At 46.8% G+C, this 27,723-nt stretch overlaps 1 protein-coding gene across 1 annotated transcript in view; it reads left to right on the top strand.

Moving 5' to 3' along the window:
- Positions 1-27,723, top strand: part of SMURF1 (SMAD specific E3 ubiquitin protein ligase 1) — a 1,020,511-nt gene that overhangs the window by 727,553 nt on the left and 265,235 nt on the right. The window contains exons 11-12 of the mRNA XM_069645560.1: positions 21,234-21,337; positions 22,685-22,799. Coding sequence (XP_069501661.1) covers positions 21,234-21,337; positions 22,685-22,799 — 219 coding nt within the window. The remainder of the gene's footprint in view (positions 1-21,233; positions 21,338-22,684; positions 22,800-27,723) is intronic.

Here is a 27,723-nt window from a genome sequence, read left to right as displayed (position 1 = left end):
AGCCAGCGAGGCCCCACGCTCAAAGGACAGGGACACCTCTCCCGATCCGCGACGCCAGGCGTCGAAAAACTCCATAGCCGCTAAGGGACAGGGAAAACATTTTTCTACGCACGGGGAGGGGGGAAAACAGCAGAAGAAACTACCTGTACATTCTTCCACACCTGTGAAACACTCCACCCCCCCTAAACAGACAGACAAGCCCAGGTCTGCTGATAGGTCCACAACCAGCAAAGCTACTCAAGATAAATCCCATAGACTTGCTGAGAGAGTCATTCCCAGTTCCAAAAAATGGTCCAGTGAAGACATAGATAGGGTCATGTCAAGAATGTCTTCTTTGGCTGATTTTTATAAGAATCCAGAACATTTCCTCTCGTATGATCCACAAGGGCCCACACCCTCAGGCTCTACTGATCCTATCCCCCCGAGTAAGAAGGCCCGGTTTGAAACTCCAATGAGGTCCGAACCCTTCGAGGTACAACCTTACGCAAGACCATTCTCACGGTATCAAGGAGAGGCTTCCTTTTGTGAAGACCAAGAATTTGGGTTGATAGAAGAGCAAACCGGGACGGGCTACTATGGGGATGATGAGGACCAGGAGGAAGAAGAGGATGACCCGGAAACAGAGTAGATTCCCCGGTAGAGAACGAAGCCCCGGTTACCGACTCCCCGGTCGATAACCAACCCCTCCTAAATGAGGTTCTCGCTAGCGCAGCAGAACATTTCCACATTGACACCCACGGTGTACAGGAGGAAAGGGACTTCGCAGAAGAGTTAGTGGGAGAAAGGAGGCCTGTTGCCCAGACCATCCCTATCCTTAAATCCATTCAGCGGAGAATAGATCCGTCCCTGGTGAACCCAAACCTCACCAGAGCAGTCAATCCCAGGGTTGAGAAACTTTTCAGGGCAGCTCAGTCTGACCCTCTCTATATAAGAGGACATCTGAAGCCAGACTCCCTAGTTGTCACCAACACTCGTAAGAGGGCTGGGACACCCTTGTCTTCGTCAGAAGCTCCTCCCGACAAGGAGAGCAAAAAACTACGGTTTCGGCAGGAAGGTAGTCTCAACGTCCGCCTATCAAGCAAGGATTGCTAACTCCACCACTCTGTTGGCCAGCTACAACTGCCATCAGTGGGAAGAAGTTGCGGCTCTCATAGCCTCTGCTCCTGAACCGTTAAAGGGCCAATTAGCTCGGATTTCCGCAGAGGGTAGAGCCGTGTCTGGTTGCATTTTGAAAGCAACCTTCGACGCCGCGGACAACGCAGGCAGATTGATAGCAGAAGGTACTGTTATCAAGAGACAGGCGTGGTTACGGCAGTCTGGTTTTAAGGCAGAAACTCAGGCATCATTGTTAGACAAACCGGTGGAAGCCGATCTGTTGTTTGGTAAGGCAGTCGAAGACGCACTGAAAAATGCCAAGGACGAATACGAGACACTCAAATCCCTTTGCCAGTTAACCAATAAACCCACTAACCAGAGAGGGAATAGTAATTTTCGTCGCCCACGCGGCCAAAATTCCCAGAGAGGATCTAACTATTCCCAGGGGCAGGGTACACAGTGGAACAACCACCAACAGTCTACCCAGGGTTACGGCAGAGGTAATAAGAGAGGTCGTGGTAAATGCAGAGGCAGCCCCAGCAAGGGAGGCGGCACGCCTCTACCAAAGCAGTGATGCTCAGTTCAGGGTCCCTTCTCACGCAACCCCAGTAGGGGGACCCATTTCAAACTTCACCCAGGCTTGGGAAGGGATCACATCAGACAGATGGGTGCTGTCAACAGTATCCACGGGATATTGTATAGAGCTACTGCAGCGTCCCCGGAACCATCCTCCACGACAAAGAGTACACTCCTTAGAACATCAGAAGATTCTCCTCGAGGAGATCGCCATTCTTCTACAAAAGGACGCGACAGAACTCGTCCCGGGACACCAGGTAAACAATGGTATTTATTCAACTTACTTCCTTGTGCCAAAGAAACACTTGACAATGCGCCCAGTATTGGACTTACGGCCTGCCAACAAGTATGTCAAGCCCCAAAAATTCGTATGACCACGCTACAAGAGGTAATCCTCCCTCCTAAAAAAGGGGATTACATGGCAACCTTGGATATGAAAGATGCTTATTTTCATATTTCCATGTTCCCAGCGCACAGAAAGTACTTGCGCTTCAAGGTGGACAGTCGGCACTACCAATTCAAGGTACTGCCCTTCGGGATAGCTTCAGCGCCAAGGGTATTCACCAAGGTACTGGCGGTGGCGGCTGCACACCTACGCAGGGAGGCAATCCCAGTGTACCCTTATCTGGACGACTGGCTCATAACGGGGGAAACCCCAGGAATTTGCAGGACAAACATTCAAAGGACTATCGACCTCCTCCACGAGTTAGGCTTCTCAATCACCGATAAGAAGTCAAGCCTGGTGCCAAGCACCTCAAAACAATTCCTAGGAGCAATCCTTGATTCCCAAGAGGGGTTGACCTTTCCTTCAGAAGAAAGAATTCGGAATATACTTCTGAAAATTCCGCATTCAGTCCGGTCAACAAATGACGGTACGCAAAGCAATGCGTTTACTGGGCATGATGGCGTCATGCATTTACCTGGTCCCCTACGCGCGCCTGCGCTTGCGTCCCATGCCGGAATGGTTGGCGAAACAGTGGTCTGTGGTCAGTGGGACAATCTAGTGGTCGTTTCGCCAACACTGGTGCAAAGCCTTCACTGGTGGACAAGAGAAAATCTCGCACAGGGGAAACCCTTTTACGATCCCGAAGTACAGGCAGTAGTCACCACAGATGCATGTCTGACGGGGTGGGGAGCTCACCATCTCCACCACACAGCTCAGGGTCTCTGGTCTCACTCAGTGGCCAAGAACCACATCAACCTGCTAGAGCTTCTGGCAGTATTCAGAGCGCTTCAGGCGTTCGAGACCCACCTACTAAACCTGTCAGTGCAAATCCGGACAGACAGCACTACAGCCATGTTCTACCTGAACAAGCAAGGAGGGACTCGCTCGCCAAATCTGTCCAAGCTTGCCCAGAAAATCTGGATATGGGCACTCAGACGGAACATCTTCCTGTCATCACATCATGTTCCAGGGGAGCTCAATTCCCTAGCAGATGCTCTGAGCAGAGACTCCCTCCCAGAGGAACACGAATGGGTTCTTCACAGAGAGGTCGTAGAAGATCTCTTCTCTCAGTGGGGTTTCCCCACGATAGACTTATTCGCCACAAGCGAAAACAGACAATGCCCAGGATTTGCATCCAGGTTCCCCCAACCAGACTCCCAGGGGAACGCCCTGTGGATGAACTGGTCAGGGATGTTTGCGTACGCTTTTCCACCAACTCCTCATCAGGAAAGTGGTGAACAAGATGAACAGGGAGTCAATGACGCTCGTCCTAGTTGCTCCCATGTGGGCAAGACAACCGTGGTTCCCACACCTACGCAGGATGGCGGTGTGCGAGCCCATCAAACTTCCAGCCTGGTAGAACCTACTGTCTCAGCACCAAGGTCAAACAGTGCACCAGCAACCCAACTCAATGAACCCTGCAGCATGGCTCCTGAGGTCATAGAGTGTGGTCACCTCAATTTACCACAGAGGTGTATGGACATCCTAAAGGAATCTAGGAAACCAAACACAAGGCACTGTTTGACAAGTGGAAGAGGTTCGTTATCTGGTGCCAGAGTATACAAATCAACCCAGTTGATTGCACTCCTTCCACTATTGTTACATACATGCTCCACCTGCTAGATGCAGGTTTGGTTTTTAACTCGCTGAAAGTACACCTGGCAGCCCTCTCAGCTTACACCACTTCCCATAGCAAGGTTTCGTGGTGGAAAGTACCAGTAGTTAAAGCCTTCATGGAAGGAGTAAAGAGACTTCACCCTCCTATTTCAAACCCACCACCAGGGTGGGACCTTAATGTGGTGCTAGTCAAGCTCATGAGCCCCCCTTTTGAACCCATGCATAAAAGCAGTCTCAAGCACCTGACTTATAAAACGGCCTTCTTAGTAGCTATTACTTCTATAAGAAGGGTCAGTGAAATTCAGGCTCTGTCAGTGCAGGATCCCTTCTTTACTGTCCATAAAGACAAACTGGTTTTACGCACACACCCTAGGTTCTCGCCTAAATTTATATCAAAATTCCATGTAAACCAGTCCATCGAGCTTCCAGCTTTCTTCCAGAACCCGCAAAGCTCGGCTGAGGTGAAACTACACACCCTAGATGTGGTAGGGCGGTCCTCTATGTAAATAAAACCAGACCGCTAAGGAAAACAGATCAACTGTGTGTCTCCGTAGCTACAGGCAGAGAGGGGGATCGCGTCTCTAAAGGTGCCATCTCGAAGTGGATTATTAACTGTATCCAGCTGTTACTCACTCTCTGAAAAGACTCTGCCTTTTACGCCAAGGGCCCACTCTACTAGAGGCATTGGGGCCACTCTGGCTTTCATTGCAAATGTACCCCTTGACACCATTTGCAAAGCAGCTACTTGGAGCTCTATTCACACTTTTACTCAGCATTACTGCATTGACACTCATTCCAAGGCAGATACACAAGTGGGACAAGCGGTTCTAAGACACTTATTTGCTCATGACCCTTCTCACATCCCACCTCCTTCTTCTGGTACTGCTCGCTAATCTATGCACAGCCTGTGATCTAAGCAGATTCCACAAGCCTCAGAAGGGATACATTACTCACCGTAATCGTATTTCTGATGCTTGTATCTGCTTAGATTCACATGCGACCCACCCTTCCTCCCCTCCGAGAGAAGGCGCATGATTGCTTGTAGTCTTACCTTTCTGTCTATCTGCTTGGATTATCTGTACTCGCGCTACTCCTCATGCTACCTCATGTCAGAAAAAATACAATCTGAGGATCCTAGACGCGTGAGGGATCTTGGGTACAGTGGACGTCACACTAGGGATAGTATTACTGGCACGCCCTGTGTCGACGCCCATTTTCGAGTTTCGAAAAACAAACTGTAATACTCCGCAGCTTCCACTAGATGTCGGCCTATGCACAGCATGTGATCTAAGCAGATACAAGCATCAGAAATACGATTACGGTGAGTAATGTATCATATATATATATATATATATATATATATATATATATATATATATATATATATATATATATATATATATATATATATATATATAGAATTAATGCACAACAACTAACTGCAGAGATTCAGCAGAATAAAAATGAAAATTGAAAATGCACTAAGGAATGTGCACAAGTAACCCATAGCATAGTGTTGTCTTACTAATCATATTAGGGTCCTTGGGCACAGGTGATCTAATGGAACTACCCAAGGATAGCAGAGAGAAATCAGGCACAGTTAAGGTTATCACATCAAGTTTGCCAAACTCTTTACCTTACTTATTCCCTTAGCATAATCTATGATAAATGGACATACACAATTGGAGAAACCTCTGTAGAGATTCCTCTAGATAGTTATTTACGACAGTTGGACAGGTTTCAAATGGTTTAAACTGCAAGAATAGACAAACGGGATCCATAAAATATTTGCGTCGGTATGCAAGGGGTAAATATTTGAGCCAATCTCTTATGGACTCAGGATATAGGGATAACCAAAACAGAAGTATATCACAACTGATCACATCAACTGAAGCTTTAATACATAAGAATGAATGGCACTAGACTCATCCTGTATGTGCTGTAATAGCGAGTGGATGATCCATACAGACCCCCTTGTCCATACAAAAATGTTTGACATTTACGTTGGCTTGGAGATAATTCTCCATTTATAGTAATCAACACAGTTGCTTAAAACATAGGGTACATACTGTGCTCAACTGACACAATTACTAAAAGTTAAGATACACGTTGTATATCTTTTAACAACATTTAATTTTAAGTGTTAAAATAGTGTAATGACAAACAGTGATCAATTGACACAATTACTAAAGTTTAGATATATGTTGCATATTATTTATCATTAAATTCTAAGTGTTAAAATAGTGTGATGACCACCAACTGGTTTTTCAGCATTAGAACATCAATGCGATGACGATCCATTGTTTACATGGATGACATCATTCACACAACGTGATGTCACTATACCACGATGACGCTGCAATAAATAGCGGCCATATTGAACAACCCAGCGTCTCCACAACACAGGATTCTATTGATGGATGCAAAATGTGGACAGATCAGGTAAACAATGATTAAATCTAAAAACTAAGTAACTAGATCTACCCCCTACCAGTGAGGAACTTGGACTTATCACGCATATGGAAATCTTTTTAAACTTGGTTTGACTCACCACAGTCTTCCTTCCTAAAATACCATGTGCATTACAGAGAAGAATCAGGGTGAGCTTTTCACTTCTTTCTAAGCAAAATTATCAAGACCTCATTAGATTGTAGTTTAGTCATTTTTTCAATATGAACTTTTACTAATACAGATAAAAAAAAACTCAGTGAATGAGGGTTATGCTGTAGAATCCAGTAGGGAAACAATACAGAAGACACACTAGCATTTCAGCTACTCGTACAAGGTTAGCTATTTCTATCTTAAGAGGCAAAAAACTGTTTATGCTCACTACTTGTGGCTCAAAAAACCTTTTTGAAAATTAGTAATGTATTGTATCACTGTGCTCAGAATGCTGCTTGTGGAAAACATTGAGTAAGACTGCTTTATGAATTTGACTCTCCATAGAGGATTAATGCTAGCTACTCAACATGCTAATTATTGATTACCATTATCTTTGTGAATTAGCTGTTACAAACAGAAATGATGGAAGCTGAAATGTTTTTTATTTTTTTTATTTTAACTGCTCTATGTTCAGGCAGCACTAAAAGGAATGAGATTTTGATGTGGTGGACGTACTGAGACATCAATGTACATTTGATCAAAGTGAAATAATTTAACTACAAATTTGCGATTTGATCTTCTTTTGTAGAAATTCTTAACCTATAAAGCCCCTGAAGAAGAGAATGTGAATCTCAAAACACGTTGGGCTATAGGAATAAAATGTCTCAAAGGAAGAAATTAACTTGTTATTTTTAGAAAGTATATGAGAAATCTCTTTGTAAACAATCTATTTTGAACTAAGAGTACAAAAGCTGGCCACTGGTGGCGTCAGCTATTTTCAGAAAGTTTGGCTTGTCTACTGAGCAGCAGACAGTGTGCAGGGGACGCAATTTCCCCTAATTTGGGGACTTTGTTGTTAGTGTGTACATACTGTGGTGTCGGAGATTGAGATGAGGATGCCACTGGCTGCGGTACCTGTGGTTCCGCAGGTCTCCCATCCGCCTCCAGACAACTAATAGGAAGTGTCATCCGACACTCCCATTTCAGCCTCCTCCACGTTAGGCGCAGTCTCCCCCAGCTGACCCAGACACAGTTATGGGGACGGATACGGCCACGACGATGGATGATGACGAAGGTCTCGTTGCGACGGACTGCGAATCGCCACATTTGGATGCTCCACACAGGGTGTCCCCACCGGATGAAGTAGGATCGTTCCACTCCATGATAGCCAGAGCCTCCAAGCTTTTCAAGTTGTGCCCAAAGAAACCAGGTATCAGGGCATCATGCAAGGCCAAGAGGAAGACTATCATGGCATTTCCCTTTCTGGACTATGTTTGGGAGGAGGGCCGGGCCCTCATGAAGAACCCTTGCACGGCTCCAGCCAAGCGGGAATGGCTGCAGTAGTAGTATAGGGTGCCGGACTCTGAACCCAAGTGCCTGATGTAGCAGCCATCGCCGGATTTGGTTGTATCGGCGGCCGTGAGGAAACGGCCAGCCAACCAGTAGTCTTCGGTCGCTCCCAACGAGGGGACGCATTGGGAAAGAAGGTGATTTACACCGCAGCGTCCACTATAAAGGCGCCAACACACTGGCGATCCTGGCCATGTACGACAGGGAGCTATGGTACAAGCTGGGACCAATTCTGGTGTTCCTCACCGACTGTAAGAAGATGGAAGCAATCGCTCTCTTCCAGGAAGGTGAAGTTGTGTCGGATCACGCCATCGGACGCATTGTACGTCGCTTACATGGGCTTCTAGCAGATGGGGAATGGTGTCTGCCTTCGTCGCCAAGGTTTTATGAAAGCTACTAATTTCCATCAGAAAGTCCAGTTGAAGGTGCTGGACATGCCCTTCGACTGAGAGAATCTGTTTGGGAAGGTTGTTGACCAGTCCCTCCAGGCCATAAAAACGTATACAGCCCGTTCCCTGGGCACTCTCCAGCAGCACCGCTCATCTTTTCGCTTCTCCAGGCGAAAGTCGAGCAGGTCTTCAAAAGGTTTCTCCACATCGTACTGACAGCCTTCCTGATCATCTTTCCCAGGCCTACGGTAGCAGAGGACAGCGTCGCCCGCAGGGCAGGATGCCGGCACCGAAGCAAGTCTGACCTGACTGGGATGTCAGTCCCCCACACGTGTACCCCAGTCGGGGGCTGGCTGACGAGATTCGTCACCGAGTGGAGAAAAAGAACCACCGACAGATGAGTGCTGGACGCTCTTGCCCAAGGGGACACCCTGGAGTTTCAACACGGGTGTCCACAGATCCCTCCAGTTACCTAGCAGGAGCAGCACATCCCTCGGATCCTGGAAGAGGTACGGGGCCATGATGTGAAATGGGGCGATAAAGCTAAATCCCCAATGGCTCCTGGCCTCTGGAGTCTATTCTGGTCAGAAAGAAGACGGTGGGCAGGGGTTGGAGGGTTCGGTGGAGGCCCATCCTGAATCTAAGACATCTCAACAAATATCTAAAGTACCAAGAGTTAAGGATGGTCAAGTTGCAACACATGCTCGACCAACTGGAAAGACTTCCTGATGTTGTTGGACCTGGAGGACGCCTACTTCCACATCCCCATTCACAAGAAACATTGAAAGTTTCTACGCTTTGTGGTGCAGGGACAGCACTACCAGTTCAAGGCTCAACTGTTAGGCACGATTGTATGCAGTACCCTTTGGTTGCACTACAACAACCCTGACTTCCTGGCAATAGGAACCTAACCTTTGGTATAAGTCTGTACTACACAGTTTGGTAGCGTGTTGAGCAGCCAGGCTAATCTCAAGAGGGGTCAGTGTGAGCTGGAGGGGAGTTAGAGATTCACAGTGACAAGTATTCAAAAACTCTTAGACAAGGTTTCTTGATTAAACAATTATTAATTTATTTAACAGTCAGTTATAGTAAGCCTTCTTCAGAAGGGGGCAATATATTAGTAACACACAAATACACTCCAAAATCCACACTCTTAATATTTCTAAATTAGTAAGTACCCTTTTGGGATGGCACACAGACACTTCGTACACCCTCAGGTGACTTTAATGACTAGGGCACCGTGGACATTAATATACTACTGTTAGCATTTAGAATCCGATCAAGAGTTTGCCAAAGCAAAAGATTATTAGAACAGAACAAGAGATCACACAAATATTCTGAAGCAGGTGAGTCCTTTGGTAACCCCCAATGCAGTTAGTTCACCTCTTCCTGGAAGGAAGACAACACACAATGTCAGAGGGCAGAATTCATAAAGGGAGACAGTCCAGGCCGACGTCAATTTGGCAAAAGTTTAGGTGAGCTGAAGCATTGCTTGCAGGTAGGTAAATCTTGCACAATGTTTTCAAAGTCTTTGTAGAAAAGAAGAATTCAAAGCAGGGCCACAAACTGTTTAGACTTGTGAAGTAAAGATGCTATCAGAAACTCTACAGAGCAACCACGACTGGTTTTGCCAACAGAACAAGTGCAGTTACACAACAAGAGGTAAGTTCTCATAGACTGTACAGTACCTTTAGTTTGAAGAAAAAGGGCAGCAGATTACTTCAGTTCCTGTGCAGCTCTGCAGTTCCTGGTTTTCCTGGTCCTCAGTCGTGGGGACAAGAGGGCGGAACTCTGGGGACCCCTGCACTGCAATGGGACAGTCACCGACCGCAACTGGCAATCTTCAAACAAGTGCCACTTCAGTGTTTCAGCTCCTTGCGTCTACCGCAAATAGCAACACAGCGGTTCCCGGCTGTCGAGACAGGCTTTCCTTGCATCTGGGGTCCAGCACTTAGTTGAGGTGGCTCGGGCTTCTTCCTGGGAGTCCGGAGGATCTTTATGGAGCTCTTGGCCAGCTTAAAAGCAACGCACACAATCTGGTATCCCCCTCCTGGCTATTCGGTTCCAGCAGCAGTTGCAGTGGAATTTCAACCAGCTCAGATGTCCAGGTGGCTTACTTTGGAGTTGATTGGTCCCACCAACTCAAGGGGAGAAGTCGTCCTTGCAGGGGCTTCTCTGTCGATACGAATTTGTAATTTCAGCACAGCAGCAGGGCTTCACCGGGCAAACCAACAGTCCAGGAGTTGCAGCAGGCGTCCTCTTCAAGTTGTTCTTCGGATTCCTTCATCCAGTGGTCGACTCTGCCTTCCAAGCCAAAAAGCCTCGCCTTTTATGTAGGTTTCTCCCATTCATACCAGCTCAGCTGTCAGTCGCCCAGCAGGGTGGCTGTCCTTGCCGGACAGCCAGCCAGCCAATCACGCAAGAGTGCATTCCTGTCTCCTAGGAGACTAAGCTCAGGGAGTTTTGGGCACCTCCCTCTCTCCTGCCCCCGCCAGACACCCTGGAGCCAGAGGTGGGCTTCACTCGTGAATCCCGCCAAAGACAAAACGAACAAAGGGACCAAACCTGGTTTGGCGCGCAGAGTAAATCTCAAAAAGGACCTTTCCCCAAAGAAATGGCGAAAAAAGACTGGGCTATTTTGACAAAAATGGCCCCCTTGGGTGCTTTACTGCAGCTGCGAACACAGCCTGCGTTAAATGCACAGCACGGTAGTTAAAAATAAACCACTTCCACCAGCCATTCATTGAGAAAACGGTAACATAAAAATGTTACATGAGAAGCTAGACAATGGGCATTCCAAGTAACCCTTCCAGCACCCTATTGTAAAATAGTGTGTGCTGGATCTGGAAAGTTACAATTGTAAGTAAAGTCAATTTCACTTCACTTCTCTTGGAAACAGTAGTTTATCCAAGAGAAGGTATTTAAATCTCTGGGAAATCTGAAAGACTTCCCTGTGTCACTGCACTGAAGGTGCTGTGTGGCACCATGTAAAAGATGATGCCTATGGAGTTTGTCTGACTCCACAACCAAAAAGAAACAGCGTTCAAAATCATTTAAATACAGGAGTGGGAAAAAAGGGTCGCACTCTCTCCAGGTAAAGTCCCAGAGTCCATCAAAAGAGCTGGGGGTCTCTAGGGTAGAGAGGAATTGGCAAATTTGAGAATTCTCCCTAACGGCTACCTTTTGGCTTGAAGTCGGCCCCCAGAGTGTTCACGAAATGCCTGGCCCAGTGGCGGCCCATCTACGTCTATAGGGCATTCACCTATACCCATACCTGGATGACTGGCTGATTCGCACCCACTCACAGGAAAGGGTTGGCGGGCACACAGGCGACCGTCCGGCTACTGGCAGATGTGGGATTCTCCATCAACCATCCAAAGTCCTGCTTACCGTCATCACAGAACACCCTGTTCCTGGATGGTAGACTCAATGCAGTGTCTTGCCTGGCATTGCCCTTGGAGGAGAGGATAGCAGCCATTCACGGAAAGGTGCACCAGCTCTCGACTAAAACGGCTATGGAGCAAGTCATCAAGTCATTACTGGGCATGACGTTGTCCTGCATATACCTCGTCTGGCTCTGCAGGTTGCAAATGCGACCACCCCTACAAGAATTTCTGGACGCCCGCTGATTACAGGTGTTTGGAAGCTTCTTGGACCAGATGTCTCAACGACCAGTTCCGTCGGGCGATAGGATGGTGGGACATCCACTCCAACATCGCCCAGGGCACAGGATTTCAAACCCCCCCCTCGTGACCCCCCATACCAGGAGACGTTCACCATGTACGCTTCCCTGGTGGGCTGGGGATCACACACACACCGGAGATCTGTGGCTGCCATAGGAGAGGGAGATTCATTTCATATATCAACATCCAGGAGTTACGGCAGTGTTCTGGGCCCTCAAGTCGTTCCTACTGTCTCTGAAGGGCAAGGTGGTGAGGATCTTCAGACATCTCCACCACCATGTTCTACATCAGGAAGCAGGGAGGCACTCAATCCCCGGTGCTCTGCAAGGAAGCGCAGGACTTGTGGCGCTGGGCTGTCGGACGGGGGATGTTACCATTGCAGACTCCTTTGGCAGATAATCGGGCTCCTGCCACGAGTGGGAGCTTCGTCAGGATCAGGTGGACCGCCTCTTCATCAAGTGGGGCAGGCCCCAGATTTTTCCAGCAGATTTCACCAACTGAGGAGCCTGGAGGACTTGTGCTCCTTCCTGTGGGAAGGGCTGTTTCTGTACATGTTTCCTCCATTCCCTCTCCTGCTATGAGTCATTAACACACTTAGACAGTGTCAATGCAAGATGATACTCATTGCCCCAGAGTAGTCGGCCTTGAAAGTGCAACAGTCACAAGTGGAAGCGCTTCGCTATGTGGTGCTGGTCACAGGAGATTACACCTTTCTGGGTCACGTTATCCTTGGCCAAGGCTGGACTGATGCACGCCTCCGCCAAGGTACGTCTGGCGGCTATCTCCCGCTACACCCGGTCACCAGGAAGATCTACACTTTGGTCCCACCGACTCATCAAGGAGTTTCTCAAACAGCTTTTCAGATCTTTCCCGCAGGTGACGGCTCCTTCCCCGGCATGGGAACTCGACGTGGTTCTGACGAGACTTATGGGGGGCGGGGGGCCTTCAAACCTATGCATCAGGTCCCACTTCAGATTCTCTCGTGCAAAACGGCTTTCCTTGTAGCCATCGCCTCTGCCAGAAGGGTAGGTGAGATCCAGGCCCTATCTTGCAATCAACCGTACCCGACTTTACATGTCTCGAGGATGGTGCTGCATACGCACCCCTCTTTCATGCCGAAGGTTCTGTCGAATTCCACCTCGAGCCTTTGTGTTGCCTGTTGAAACCACCTCTCCTCCCCCCGCAACCTTTGTCGCCAGAGGAAGGGACCTTGCACTCGCTGGACATTGCTGGTGCACTGAACTTCTACGTGACAGTTTTTGGAAGACTTAACAAATGTTCGTGAACTTAGGTCCTGTGAACCATGGGAAGGCTTTGTCCAGGGCTTCCATTTCAAGATGGCTCTCCAGCTGCATCAAGCACTGTCACCCATTGGCGAACCGACCGCTGCCCGACCACTCGAGAGCCCACTCCACCAGAGCGATTGCTGCGACGACGGCGTTCCCGTTTGGTGTGCTTCTGCTGGACATCTTCAGGGCTGCTACGTAGAGGTCCACTCACACCTTCACAAAGTTCTACTGCGTCGACAGATTCCAGGGAGGAGTGCAGTGTCAGCCAAGCAGTGCTACGCAACCTGTTTGCTTGAGTGAGCCTATTCCAGAGGTAAGATTGAATTGCTTCTGTTGAGCCTTACCACCTCCTGTGTTTGTGTAATGTTGTACTGCTATGTATTTGTTATTCTTGAGCATGTGAACCCATGCCAGACCCCGTGCTGAGAAGGTTTAAGTTACTTACCTGTATCTATTGTTCTCCAGCATGGGTCTGGCATGGATTCACATGCGAACCCTCCCTGTGGCTCCTCTGCAGCTCTTCTTGGTCCTACTGCCACTTTACGTGCTTACCAAATCTGAAGATGGCTGCAAGAGGAGGGGTTTAGGGAGATGACTGTCATTGGATGGGGGCAGTATGACCCAGAGGACCATGATTGGTTTAGAGGAGAAATAAAGTTTTTACGTGAAAGTGAAACTTTTTCTTTTACCAAGGATTCCCAGCCTGACAGGAAATATTCATAAGCATGTGAATCCATGCCAGACCCATGCTGGAGAACAATAGTTACAGATAACTAAGTTAAACCTTTATCTCTATTTCTCCACGTTAGAGCCCAGTGAGTGACCCTTCCTCTCCTCACCATTGAGCATTCTAAGGCCAAAAATGAGCCTTTTTAAGACTTATTCTCAGTGTAAACTGAAAACTTGTATGTGGAAAGATAGCTTTCAGGAATGCCTTTATTGCATTGACCCAGACCATAATCTAGATTTGCTATTTACCAGTTTTTCTCTGATGAGACTGAAACATGGGCACAGAAGAATGCTGTCTTGGCTCAATGATGACTCTGCTTTAGTGAGGAACTGCGCTTCACTGAATCCTAGCAGGCCCCCATGGGAACGTTGTAGGTAGAGTTCCTATGAGTAGGCTTTCTGTGGGAAAAGGGTGAAGAAAACGTTTTTTTCTTGGACTCGCAAGGGCCCTGATAGACCTTCCATGTCTGACGAGCCTGTTTCTATGTTGCACAAATTGTTGACTAAATAGTAGATGACCCCAGCTACGAAATCCTTGACGTACAACACTCCTCAAGAAACTTTCCTAGTCTCCTCTGTTGACTACCTCGTTGACTGCAACCATATCCAATTCTTAGATGACTTTTGCATCAACCTAATCCAAGACCATCTATTCTTTCATTGCTTTTTCTACGGCCACCTTTACGTGCCTCTCAGCGCTTCCACACACTGTGCAGCTCAGCTCCTTTTCACACTCTAGCCTTTTGCTATGCCCACCCTGTCGGGACTTTACAATTTTCCTCTATACGACGGTGTACACCATTGATACTAAATTTGAAGGCACAGTATGGGTATTTTCTGAGGATGAAGTTATATGGGTTGCCTCCTGTGCAGCCCCTCCCTTCCGCCATGGCTTCCAAAACCAGTACCACACCTAATGGATTTGCCTGTGCCCCCACAGCTGTGGTCCAACATGCATTCCATGTTGATGGAGATTTTGTGCACCTTGCCAACCCTGGTATCAGAGCGCCAGACAAGGGTTCCTAGTATTACTCCCCTACCAGACCCAGCACCTGATATACTACGCCAGCCATGGGCTCCACCCATGACCACCTCCTGCATAGGTACAACCACTTCAACAACCCATAGATGTCTCTTCAGACTCCGATTCCCAGAATGATGTGCACCCAGAGCCAGCCTGCACTCACTCCTCCTGCACAGACAAGTTTGGTGATCCGATGGAGCCAAGAGATTTGCCCCTCATGAGATCTGTGCTTTCCATTCTACCATGACAAAGGTGGCAAACATTTTCTACCACCTAACTACTGAACAGAGGACAGGAGGTTCCCTTTATCATCAGAGGGAGAAGTCAAAGGACAGTGGTGTCCATTCCAGTCTTGGGAAGACATTTGGTTAGACGGGCTAGTAGCGATGAAGAATCCTTTCACGGCACAGCTGAAGGAGAATGGATTTGATAAGTGTACAGAACATGGGATGATGGTCGAAAAGGCCTGTTCATTCAGCCTATCCTGTACTGTTTTCCCTGTTCTGAGGCAGCTAGGAAATGATTGGCTAACACTTCCTCCTCCTGTTCAGTCTCACGGTCAAGGAAGGAAGGAAGGAAGGAAGGAGGGAGGGAGGGAAGGAAGGCAGGCAGGCAGCTTGGTGCTTTTGGCACGATGCCACACAATGGCGACATCCACAATCAGCCGCCATCTCGCTCGCCATCCTGGTGAGTTATGACCAGGACCTCTGTTTTAAAATCGGTTCCTCCCTGATGACAAACTGGATGCTTTTGCATTGCTTTGAGAAGGCGAACCAGGCCCTGACCGTGCCATTGCACGGGCAGACTATATTGTTTTTGCCACAGTGGTCCTCGAAATGTGCAGTCCTGTGATTGCAAGGTTGGCTGCAAGGCACAACCTTTAGACCTGATTTGCATGGGAAGGACATCAGTATGCCAATCGATGTGCTTAACTTTTTGGCATAAAAGTCGATGATACTGTGCAAACCACTAAGACTGACGCAGGCATGGCCAGGTCCCAGGGTGCTCTGCAGCAAAAGACGTCCCTTTCAGTCCTTTTACTCTAAGCAGCAGAGCTTTTCTAAGTCCGGCAGAGACTATGGCTCATCGTACCATTCCGTCAATCAGGGGGACGTTGTAAGCGTAAGGCAAGCAATGGAAGTCCTGATCGCAAACTTATAGTGCTGCCCACGTGCACTGTGGCTCTTTTCAGCTGAAGTGTCAGTTCAACAAGCAGGCTCGACTCTTGCCCAGCTCCACCCTTCCATGTCAACATCCCAGTGGGAAGGCACCAGTCTTCCTTCCAACACCAATTGAAGTAAATACCATCTAACTTCTGCAAACGCCCCCAACAATTCCCCAGCCCCCTGCCGGCAAGCCAGAAAAACCTGTTCATGCACGTCAGCTGGAAGTGCTATCGCTCCTGCCCGAAGGTGCAGTAGAGCAATTCACTTTCTCAGAGGAATCGGCACATCTTATGCTATTTCCTGGTGGGTAAAAAGTAGTGGGTGGCTCCATATCTGCACCCCCTCTCACCCCCACCCCCAACCCCGCAAGAATTTCTGAATTCCCATTGGAATCAGGTATGGGATATCTTCCTCCGCAATCCCTTTTACCACTTGCTACGTTGGTGGAAGGATATTGCCAACCTTGCCAGCGGGGCTCCTTTCACACTCACAGCCATCAAGAAACTGACATGATTCCTCTATGGACTGCTGGAGATCCCACACTGCCAATCTTCACGCCAAGGTCTCTGGTCTGCGGAGGAGAAATCTCTACATATCAACTTTTTAGAGCTCCGGCCGGAGTGCTGGACCCTCAAGTTGTAATACCCATTATTCAGGGCAAGGTAGGTGTGTTTACTGTTTACAGACTGCACAGCCACAATGTTCTACATCCGAAAACAGGATGGACCCAGACCTTGCATCATGTCCTCTGAGGCACAGTGAAAATGGGCTCCGGTCCAGAGAAGAATTGTCCCTTTTTCATCTGTCAGACATACAAAACTCTGTCCGATTCCCTTATCAGAGAACTTGGCTCCTGCCACGAATGGGAGTTTCTCCAAAGCCAAGTGGAAGAAATATTCCAAACCTGGGGAACGCCCTATATGGACCTGCACCATAAAGAACAACTCCCAAGTCTCATAATCACCAGCAGGTTTTCTCAAGGAGCCATCCTGGAGATGCATACACGTTTTCATGGAAGAGGAAGTTCCTATATGCTTTTCTGCCATTTCCACTCCAATTGTCCTTCACACAGCCAAATAGCACCTGTGCAAACTGATGCCTGTGGCTCCATCATTCTTATGACCGTTCTGGTTCTCAGAGCTTCTAGCCCTCTCGTTTGCCCAGTGTTAGGCAGAAACCTGTGCAGTTCCCTTAGGGACCACTGCAAAAAGTTTAAGACCACAGGAGTAAGCAGTAAACCCAATTGGTGGCAGTGTGTACCACCCAGATTTACCTGGTAGCTGTGGCTAAGCAGTCACTCTTCTCTCAAGAAGAGTTAGGCAGTATATAGAGTATACACAATAGGGCTAAAAATACAGTAGAACAAGCAAACACTGACCAGAGCTTTCGTATAAAAGTATATAATTATTTATTTAAAAACACACTTATGAAAATGCACTGGCACTAATATAGTGACTGTGTTTGAACTTGCTTGATATAAGTATATACATCTCCCTAGTTAATTATTCGACAAGTCTAGGTTAAGACACCACTTATTTAGCAAAACAGAGGTGAGCGTGTAACCGTAGATGGCACTCCAATAATTTGTTTAAAAAGGGAGAGTAGGAAAATCACACAGTACCAACACTTTTAAGAAACAGCAAGTCAAGAAAGGCAGGGTCTACTGTAGAGCAAAAAGTTCATAGGCCAGGCCCACTCTTGGAGAGAGCAAGGCGGAATGTGCCCAAGATCACACAGTGGAAATGCACACAGTCTTTGCAGAAAAAAAAAGAAAGAGGTTCGATCAGTTCAGAAAGGCAAAGTTAGCAGGTCTGAGGTCAACCCAGTTAAAAAGTCAAGGATTTACGGGACACCTTAGACAATTTGTTGCAATGGAGACCAGGTGGGACACAGTACCTGAAATGGTGAGAAATCTCTAGCGGTGGCAGTTGTTCCTGGCAGTGGGTGCAAGTTGTGCCTTCGACCAGAGGAAGAGATGATCTCGACGAGGAAGAAAGCTGAAGGTCGCTGCACTGCCAGGGAAGAAACCAGCCGCAGAGTTCCCGATTAAAAGGTACGACCCTTTCATTCGCGGTAGTGGTGAAGCGTGGCTATCCGGCCGCCGGGGTGCTTGGCACTGGCGATTCGACCATGAGACGTCCAGGAAGGTGAAAAAGGCGAACTGGTTGGTCCCACCAGCTCAAAGGGAAGAAGACTCCTGGAAGAAGATCTCCTCTTTCGTCGGGGAAGTGGTGAGTTCGTACAGCAGGGCTCCACCGGTGGTGTCGTCGCTGTAGATAGCTCACCTTCTCCCCTCTTCGGATTCTTTAGGTCCTGTGGTGACTTCTGAAGTTCCAGTCTCCAAAGCCCTGCTTTTATGCAGAAAAAAAAACATTCAACAGCCTAGCTGTCACTCAAACATGCTAAGTGGTGAGCCGGGCGGCTCACCACTGGGCCAATCGCACAAGAGTGCGACTTGAGTTGCCAAGGCAACTCAGTCCAGGGTGCCTAATCCCCCTCCCACACATCCTGTAGACCCCAGACAGAGTGGCACCATTTGGAGGGCTTCTGTGCAGAAGCCTGCCAAAAAGTGGAACAAAGGGCTCGACTTGGGTTAGAGTTTCAGAGGCGAACACAAACGCCATTTTAAAACAGAGTCCTGGCAAAAAGACCCAACCGGGAAATTAATATTAAAGAAGTAACCCGGCGGTATCTTTAACATTGCACCAAAAAGTGGTGCGTTTAAAATCAATGGGGAAATCCCATAAGAAATATTCTGGTGGAATATTTCGCGTGGTATCCACTGCCACCAGCCAGAAACTCGACAAGGGGGGACTGGACAGTGCCCCCTTGGAAAACAGGCCCAGGGGCAATCGAATTACCCCTACCAGTACTTCCACAATATGATGGTTTGTACTGGTTCTGTTCACAATTTGAGACTAGTAAAGCCAATGGTGACTTTACATGCCCTGGGAGACAGTCGGTCCCAGGGTATGGAGTCTATGTTTGGGGGTCACTATGACACCCCTGTGTTACTGCACTGAGGGTGCGGTGTAACACACATACCAAAAACACATGAAGCCCTATGGAGTAAAAGACCCCATAGCCCTTAAAACACATTCACAGTCAAAGGACATTTTCAAATCATGACTAAGAGTGGGAGAAAAAGAGTCTCACTCTTAGCAGGAGAAAAAAATAAACCCCAAAAATCCAGCAAAGCTGCTGGGGGACTCACTAGGTTTGGGAAATTAGCCTTAACAGAGAATGCTCCCTAACACCCAGCCCTTCAAATTTCCACTAGTGCGCAACCTGCTCTCCAGGGACAAGGGTGGGATGCTGCAACACGAACCATCCTCACTCGAGCTCACAGCTTGGCTCCTCATTCCTAGAATCCAACCACATTTACATGCCACAGAACTGCAATGGTGTCCTCTCAGGGCTCAAGCTCCTTCCACCATTTCCTGTTCTAATAAAAAATGGAAGAGGGTCACAGTTTGGTGCTCCACCCTTGGAGTGGATGCCCTTAACTTCCAGCCACAGCAAATCCTGCCATACATGTTATCCTTGGTTACCAGTGACCTCTTTAATTCTTCTGTCAAGGTTCATTTGGCTGCCATTTCCTGCTTCACGTGCAGATCAGTATCATATTTGTCCTAGTTGCTCAGACTGGTAAGACATTTATGAAGGACAGATTTTCCCCTCTACGCAAGCCTGCTCTTTCTTGCGAAATTAACATTGTTCTCTCCAGGCCCTGTCCGAACAGATGCATAAGGCACCATTAGGTTAATCTTCTGGAAGGTGTAGTTGAGATCAACACAGCCCGGAGAGTATGTGAGATTTAGCGCCCTCCCTGCAGCCACCTTACCTCACATACCCAAAGACAAAGTCTTCCAGCGGAGCAATCCTTTATTTGTTTTCATACACTTGGTGCCTTTCTCTCCTGAATGAGACCTTGGTCCTGCCCACTTAATCTCTCCACACCTGCTGAACATTCTCGTCACTCCCTAGATGTTATGAAAACGGTTAAGTACTATGTTCATCATAAGTTCTTTGTGAACAACATTGCAACTTTTTGTTGCCTTTTGCATCTGAGGCTAAGGGTAAGCCTTTCTAAAGCTTCCATTTCCAGATGACTCTCTTCTTGTATTGCTTTCGGCCATCACCTGCCTAACGGACCACTTCCTGGTTGGCCCCATGCACATTCTGCGAGAGTAGTCTACCACCACTCTTCTGGCAGGACTGCAGATGACTGACATCTGAGGTGGCTAGGTGGAGGTATATGCACACATTCAACAAGTTTTACGTCATTAAAAGACACTCTATGTAAGAGTCAAGTTGCATAGCCGTTTGAAGCCTGTTTGCCTAAGGTGTGCCATCGTCCTCTACCCTCTGTGTCTGTGTGCATCGTAATGCATTTTGGATAGCTTATTTCACAGCATGTGCATCTATGAAAGATCCAATGCTGGAGAAGGAATAAGTTACTTAACTGTAACTCCTGTTCTCCATATTTGTTAACTTTCATAGTCCCATGCAACCCTCCCGCCTAACCCGCATGTGGCTCCTTTTTGCATCGAGAGCGCCAAGGGACCACTCCGGTGGTGATAGTGCGCGGTACAAATGTCCTTTAACGTTATGTACACTATGAATGAAAATGGCCTCCTGGGTGGAGCTAAGGAAGGCACTATCTACTGGCTGAAGAGTAAATAACCCATAACAAAACTAAGAACACTAAAGTGAATGCAGTTTCTTGTTTTTCTTTGAAACTGCTTAATCTTATCAAGGATTTCCATCCTTCCAAGGAATATTCAACAGCCTGTGAATCTATGCAAGATGCCAATGCTGGAGAAAAGAAGTTCCAGGCAAGTAACTTATTTCCTCTGAAAAAAGAACCAAACTACATTGGATTTGTTTTTCTTAAATGCTTTATTACTTTTATCTCTGCAATCTCGCACATGGCCACAAATTATCATTGTTTATGAATGCAATGAAAATACAATGATTAATTAGGATTACTTGTAAGTAGATTTTCCTTCTATCCTAAAAGCCATACAAGATTATATCTATTTTAACTAAAGGTAGTATGCCATCAACAATTGACTATTTGTAGTACACTGCACAGGCACGGTCTAGGGAGACTGTCTGCAGATACAAATCCCATTAGCAAATGGTGAAAAAAAAAATCCTTGTACTTTTTTAAAGCTTAATAAACTTAACATTTGGATTGAGTTACTAAATGTTTAGTGGCCTTCCTTGTGTAGCATACTAGTTTTACATTGTTTAAAATGTTTAGGAGTCATATCGACAAGTCATGAAGATGAGGCCTAAAGACCTGAAGAAACGCTTGATGGTCAAGTTTCGAGGAGAAGAGGGACTGGACTATGGTGGAGTTGCAAGGTGTGTAGTTTTCCCTTTTCTCATTAGCTTAATTTAAGCCTGTTTCATTGTTCTGCTGAGTTACATTTTGCTTTCAAGAGCTTTAGAAAAAGTTTCCCCTTGATGTGCTCTTTATTGCCCGCCTAATAAAAGCATAAATGGAGGTATGAAAGTTTAATCACATTTTGGAGCAAATTTTAAAATTCAAATTTTAGGCGACTCCTTCCCTGGGGTTCCCACATAGAGGGGTTCCTCGGATTCAGATTCTGGCAGGCCCATGGCCTCTAAGGCTACCATTTCCCAAGCCGATGGACCCAGAGCCTTCTGGGCGATCACAGGGCAGACCTCAGGGTGTCCAGGCTACTGGGCTGTCCTCTGAGGGGCGATCAAGTTAGTCCTCCTATTTGACCCCAAGGGCTAAGGGATTGTCGAGTGCCACCTCCAAGAGTCTGTCCTCGGCACAATCCAGCGTGGCTACCGGCACAGGTGCCTAGGTCGTCCAGCTATCTAATGTCCGAGGCCTCTCGTGGCTAAGGTCCTTCGTGCCTTCCCACCCAGGGCGTGGTGCATGGCTTCAAAATGGCAGAGTTGCACGTGGCAGAGCCTGCCAGGCGGACAGCCATCTTGGATCCAACTCCGGGCCAGCCCGTGCTCTCGCCCATTGATACGAGGCAGGTGATCACAGCTCCACCCTATTTTCTTGTTCGTTGGAATCACCCCGAAGGATGTAGGAAAGGAGGTCTGATGCATGAGTAATTAAAGTTACTCACAGTAGTTATTAGAATACTTTCCTCCATGTGCCCCACCCGCCTCCCCCCCGCTAGCATGTCAAGCGCTAATATGTACTAAGAGTAGCCACATATCTAAGTGTCTGGCATATTCAAAGGGGACTGAGGTGAGGCACCTGAGTGCAGGGCCTTGGCGGGGCGTTGCCACGCCTGAGGCTGCGTGCGATACTAAATTTAATGGGGAAACTTAATTTTTCGCTGCCAATGGTTCTGGGGACACCCTCAAAGATGGCGGAAAGGGGACTATGCAATAGGAATACTGTAGTCACTATGATTAACTTTATTTAGTCAACACTTTTATGATCCAACTCCCTGTCCCTTTACAGGGTAATGAAGACTCTTGGAGACATTATTCTACTGGATTTCTTTTCTGCTTGTTACTGATGTTAATCTGTAATTTCATCCATTTCTAGGTGCTGCATATTTTTTCAGCAGCTCTTTGAGCTTTTAAAATATGTATATGGTTAGATACATTTTCATTTTATTTAAACTCTTAGGTCGCTAAAATGTCGGTAGACGTGCTTTTCAAAATGCAGTAAAATGTTCAACCTACATAGCAATTGCTTATTTATTTTGGCAGGGAGTGGCTGTATTTACTCTGCCATGAAATGTTAAACCCCTACTATGGACTTTTCCAGTATTCCACTGACAATATTTACATGCTGCAAATCAATCCAGATTCTTCAATTAACCCTGTAAGTATTTCTAAGCAGAACTGGTGGGATGACTAAACTATTGGTTTTTATTGTTTGGTAACCTGCATTTAAATTGTTATACACAATGGGAACTCTATTACATAAAACAGTGTTAACTGATGTCTTTGTGCATATTCTTGTACATTAAGTTGGCTTGCAATTGTTCTTTTAACTCTGAACCATATAACATTTTAAGTTACAATCGTGTAGAATTGTGACTCAATGGGTTGTGAGCAGTTTTTTTATTTTTAAATGCAGTGCATAACTCTAAATTTGTGATATACTGAAAATCCTTTTTGGAGACTATGGTCGTCAGTGATACTACAGTGGGCTTGAAAGGAGCCTGCTAGCATAGCCCTATTAGTTATTTTGTATAGGCCTTCCATGTCTAAAACTGTACTCCCTATATTGGTGTGGTGCAATCAGCACAAAAGTAGAGGATACTTTGACAAGAATGATGAACAGTGGAGGCTCAAAATACCCCATCACCTGTGTGGAGCTCTGCCCTTTAAGATTCAGTCTATCTTTATTTGCCTTGGTAGTAAAAAAAATAGCACTCCGAATGCATTTTGGCAACCCAAATATTCCTCATCTTTAGATAACTTCCCTTCCAGCGTCATCTGCTTCAGAATTAGTTTTGGCAGAGGGCGCTGTCTCGTGGTCTACTCGATGTCCCTCCGTCTTCGGATCGGCATCATTGAAGGTATAATAGCATGCACTGCGCCCATTATTCAGTTCCTTTTTTCCGCTGCGGATTTGGCACGTTTTCGGTTTCTCGCAAAACTACGACATAGCTTTGATAATGGCCTCTTAATCTGCTTCTTGAACCCCTAAGATTGGGTTCAAGAAGTGGATCGACTGCAGTGCCAAGATGTCCCGACCCTCATCAGGTCTGTTTGTGGTGTTTTGGTGTCGACCACAGAAGAGTGGACTACGGATCATGCCAGTCCATGACTGGTAAGGCATTGAAGGAACGCAAGGGGAAGCTTGCGGCGGTTAGGCCCCCTTTGAAATCTCCATCCACAACTCTGTCAAAGGCGTTCTCCTGGTGAGTCGAGAGGTGAAACTCCATGGAGGAAACGGTCAAAGAAACGCTATCAATCATGAAGCGGATTTCATCACTCATCTTTGGCTAAGAAAATACGCCATAGATTCCGATTCCTCATCCTCTGACTCCACGCTTGAACATAAGATAGTCTGCCCGAGTAAGACGGTGACTCCAGCTGAATGGGAAGCTTTTAAGCAGGAGATGTTAAAAATCTTTGAGAAGGCAGCCCTGGCCCCCTTAAGGGGAAAAGGCAAAGAGCCTAGTCCCTACCACACCTTCTAAAGCCAAAAATGAAAAGAACAAGGCAAAAGCCAGCACACTCTTGAGCGCAGGAGAGAAGCTTCTGACCCCTTGAGAGCCTTCGAGGTCTCGAGTTGATGATTGGCCCAGTCTCCTTCAAGTCATGAGACCTCCATCGACGCTGATGGCATTGAAGCCCTTGATGCTGGTAGCGTTGCAACCCTTGCTGACGTTGAGGGAAATTGAAAAAACATTTAAGCAACTTCCTAAAAAGGAATTTTTCAAGTCTAGCTTCAATTTTCGAAGAACATGAGCCATTGTTGGGGAGAATCATCATTTCTGTGCCAATTACCTTTAGCCTTTAAGACCCCAGCTCTTTTGCTGGACTCGGGGCTTTTTAATGTTTACTCCTGAGTGGGACCTTTTTCTCACTCATGTGTTCTCTGACTGTGATTTTCTCTGTTCCTTAATATTTTATGGAGTCTGGTAAACCCTAAAGGCATCTGCTTTTGCATTGTGACACATATCACCTGGACTTCTCTAAAGTTTAACTCCATTTTCTTGGGTAAAATACTGTTCCCTAGAATACTAAGCCCTGTCTTACTTACCTTTTACTTTATGGGTCGGGCACACACCACCCTTTGTGGAGTGCCGGGCGGTGGGGGTAAATAGTAATTCCTTAAACCCATTGCTCATGTAACAGTTTGTTACACTAAATCACTTGAATGGCTGTGGCAGTGTTTTTTTTTTTTATTACTTCCTAGTGACATATATCTGCAGGCTTATACCTCAGGTGCAGTGCTGCACCCAAGTGTGACCATTTTCTCAAAATGTCCCCTTGCTTCTTTTTTCGCCATTTCTTGTTAGTTCGTTTCTTCTGGGCTTTTACTCTGTTTGCATCAGGTTTGAGTCCTTTGTGTATTTAGCCTTTGGCTGTCTTCAGCCCTGAAGCCCGCCCAGACTCCAGTGTGTCTCTAAAGGCAGGAAGTGGGGGAGGGTCATGAAATGTCCCTGTCCTTTGTCTCTAGGTTGCCTGAGTGAAACCAGTACCAGTTGGCTGGCTGGCTGGGAGGTCAGTCCCCCCTCCTGCTGTGTAATTGACAGCCTAGGGCTGTGAATGAATGGGAACCTGCATAAAAGTGAGTTTTTTTAGGAGGACTAAGAGCAGAGTTGACCACTGAAGGGCAACATTGGAAGCGGAAGACTACGAAGACTGCATCAGCACCCTCCATGACCACAAAGTGCCTGGTGAAGACATGCAGCTGTGCTGAACCGGTTTTTGAATCGACAGGGAAGACTTGTAAAGGATGACTTCCTCCCTTAGGCTGGTTGGACCAACTAGCCTCTAGACAACCTTTATTTTTGCACAACCCCCGACTTGCTGCGGCTTTCCAAGACTGCAGAAGCCCAATACCCGGGGTACCTCGACCACTTGCGGGTGCATTGTTTTTGAAGTCCGAATCTGGCCAGAGGACCGTACAGAAGCAAGATATCTGCATCCAGAGTCTCCTTACCAGAGTCCAGAACTGAGGGATCAAGGGAATCCTAACCAGAGCTTTTCATTCTTCGTTAGCGCTGAGAAAAAGGCGCCAAAACCACAAAGAGCCAGTGAATCGATGGAAATCCATTGCTGCTGTGTCCCTCTCTCGAGTTCTGCAGCAGGAGCCCGCCAGACGTCCTCCTTTTCGTCACCACAACCAAGGACAAGGAACACTGGTCTACTGCATTGCTTCGTGAAGGCAACCAGCTAGAACAACTTCATTTCAAAGGCACTGTGGGGTTTGGGGTACTTTATCCTTTTGCCATTTGGGGTGCGTCCTATCTTTGGGAGTGCACGTTTTTTTTAAAAATATATATATTCTTTTAACCCTAAACTAAGTTGACCTCAATTTACCTGCATTGGCCTTACAGCTTGTGTTATCTAAACGTGGTTCTTTTGAGTTGCTGATATTCCTCTTTTGAACACTGACTATTTAAGAACATTTTTCTAAGAGGAGAAGCATCAGAACTTTGACTTTGGTCAATTACTTTGGCTGTCCTGGCTCCCTAAAGGCCTCCTAAACCTGTTGGCTTTGGCAGTGCTTGTTACCTCACAGGTTTTAAATGTTGAACACTTTATTGCTGAGATAATAGACTGCCTGCATCCCTTCGGAAGAATCTAACTGCTCTTATAACCCATCAGTCTGTTCTGATCTAACCCTAACCTTACCTTCATTGAAAACTCAAATTTGCAAAGGTGATATTCTATAAATGCTATACTGACCTCAAATGAAGTCACGTTCTGGAACATGTGTAATATATTGATTAATTACTCACCTGCTTTATTAACTTTTTGAATTGAATCCTAAATTGGGATTAATGTTACAGCTAACTACTGCTTTTTAAAGAATGCTTTAAATATCTTTGTGTATAAATGTGTTATATAACGTTGTATTTACTGATTTTATTGTACAGATCTACAGCCCACATTACCCCTCTTAAGATGAGCCTGGCTGCTCAGTCAACCTACCAACTTGTGTAGTACAGGCCTATATTAAAAGGTGAGTTACCTAATACCAAGAGATGTCTTGTGTAGTCCCACACCTGTTGGACTGCACTCATTCTTACCTAACAGCCATCTGATCAAGATACCCCACCCTTTGTGCTTATATATGGCACTCCTAATGTCCATGAGAACCTCATATCGGAGGAATCTAGAATGAGGGACCTATATGACAACCTACAAACAGCAAGTTGCCTTGACACTTCACCAGACCTCGAATTTGGGAAGCCTGATCCAGCTGAACATGTGAATGCATCTTACAGACAGCTAATGTCTAAAGTGACTGAATTCTTGAAATGAGGCACACCAGGGCCGCCCCTCCCTCTATACCTCTCTTTGAGCAAGATGATATCACGGCCATCTCGGACAAGGGCCCTCAATAGGACCTTGTGTTACCGTTCTATATAGCCCTTCAGAAGAGGGTAAAGGCTAATTGGGAGGCGCCGGAGAGTACAAAAAAGTACTGACCTTGAGTAGTGACCCAGAGTAGCTGTCCAGACACCTGATACCGGAAAGCTTGGTGGTCCAACCTGCCACTTTCACCTCAAAAAACACTGCATATCGCACAATACCACAAGTTAGGGATGACAATTGTATTGATGCAATGGCAGAACGTTTTCTTCTAGCCGGGAGTATGTCTTTGAAGTCTGTCAATGGCACTTGCTAAGTTTTCCAATGCCTTTTGGGATAGTAATTCCATGGTGGCTGATAAAATTCCAGAAGAATAGGAGAGAGAAGGCTTTCTGAGCATAGTGAGGGAATGAAAGGAAGCAATGTGTGAGTCTCTCCAGTCAGGGTTGGACTCTGCCAACCGCATTAGCAGAGCAATGGCGCTGAGCAGAGTCCTACACAGATTTGCGTGGTTGAGTAAGTCGGGCTTTGCCCGCTAAGTGCCATCTAGACTTCTTAACATGCCCTTTGACGGCACTCAATTGTTTGCCTTGAGAAGCTGCAGACCTCAAAAGCGGCAGCCACATCACTAGACACTGCCATCAGACAGCCACAGCCTTCACCTAATTGGAGGGTTGGGTCCTTTCTTTACTACTCATTTGGAAGAGCGATTGGACTGGCTGGACAAAAAGTTCTGTCATGCT

Source organism: Ambystoma mexicanum, chromosome 2p (genome assembly GCF_040938575.1).
Source record: "Ambystoma mexicanum isolate Mex_15411 chromosome 2p, UKY_AmexF1_1, whole genome shotgun sequence".
NCBI classification, from domain to species: domain Eukaryota; kingdom Metazoa; phylum Chordata; class Amphibia; order Caudata; family Ambystomatidae; genus Ambystoma; species Ambystoma mexicanum.
The sequence above is the reverse complement of the archived record's forward strand: the minus strand, read 5'-3'. Positions and strand labels throughout refer to the sequence as shown.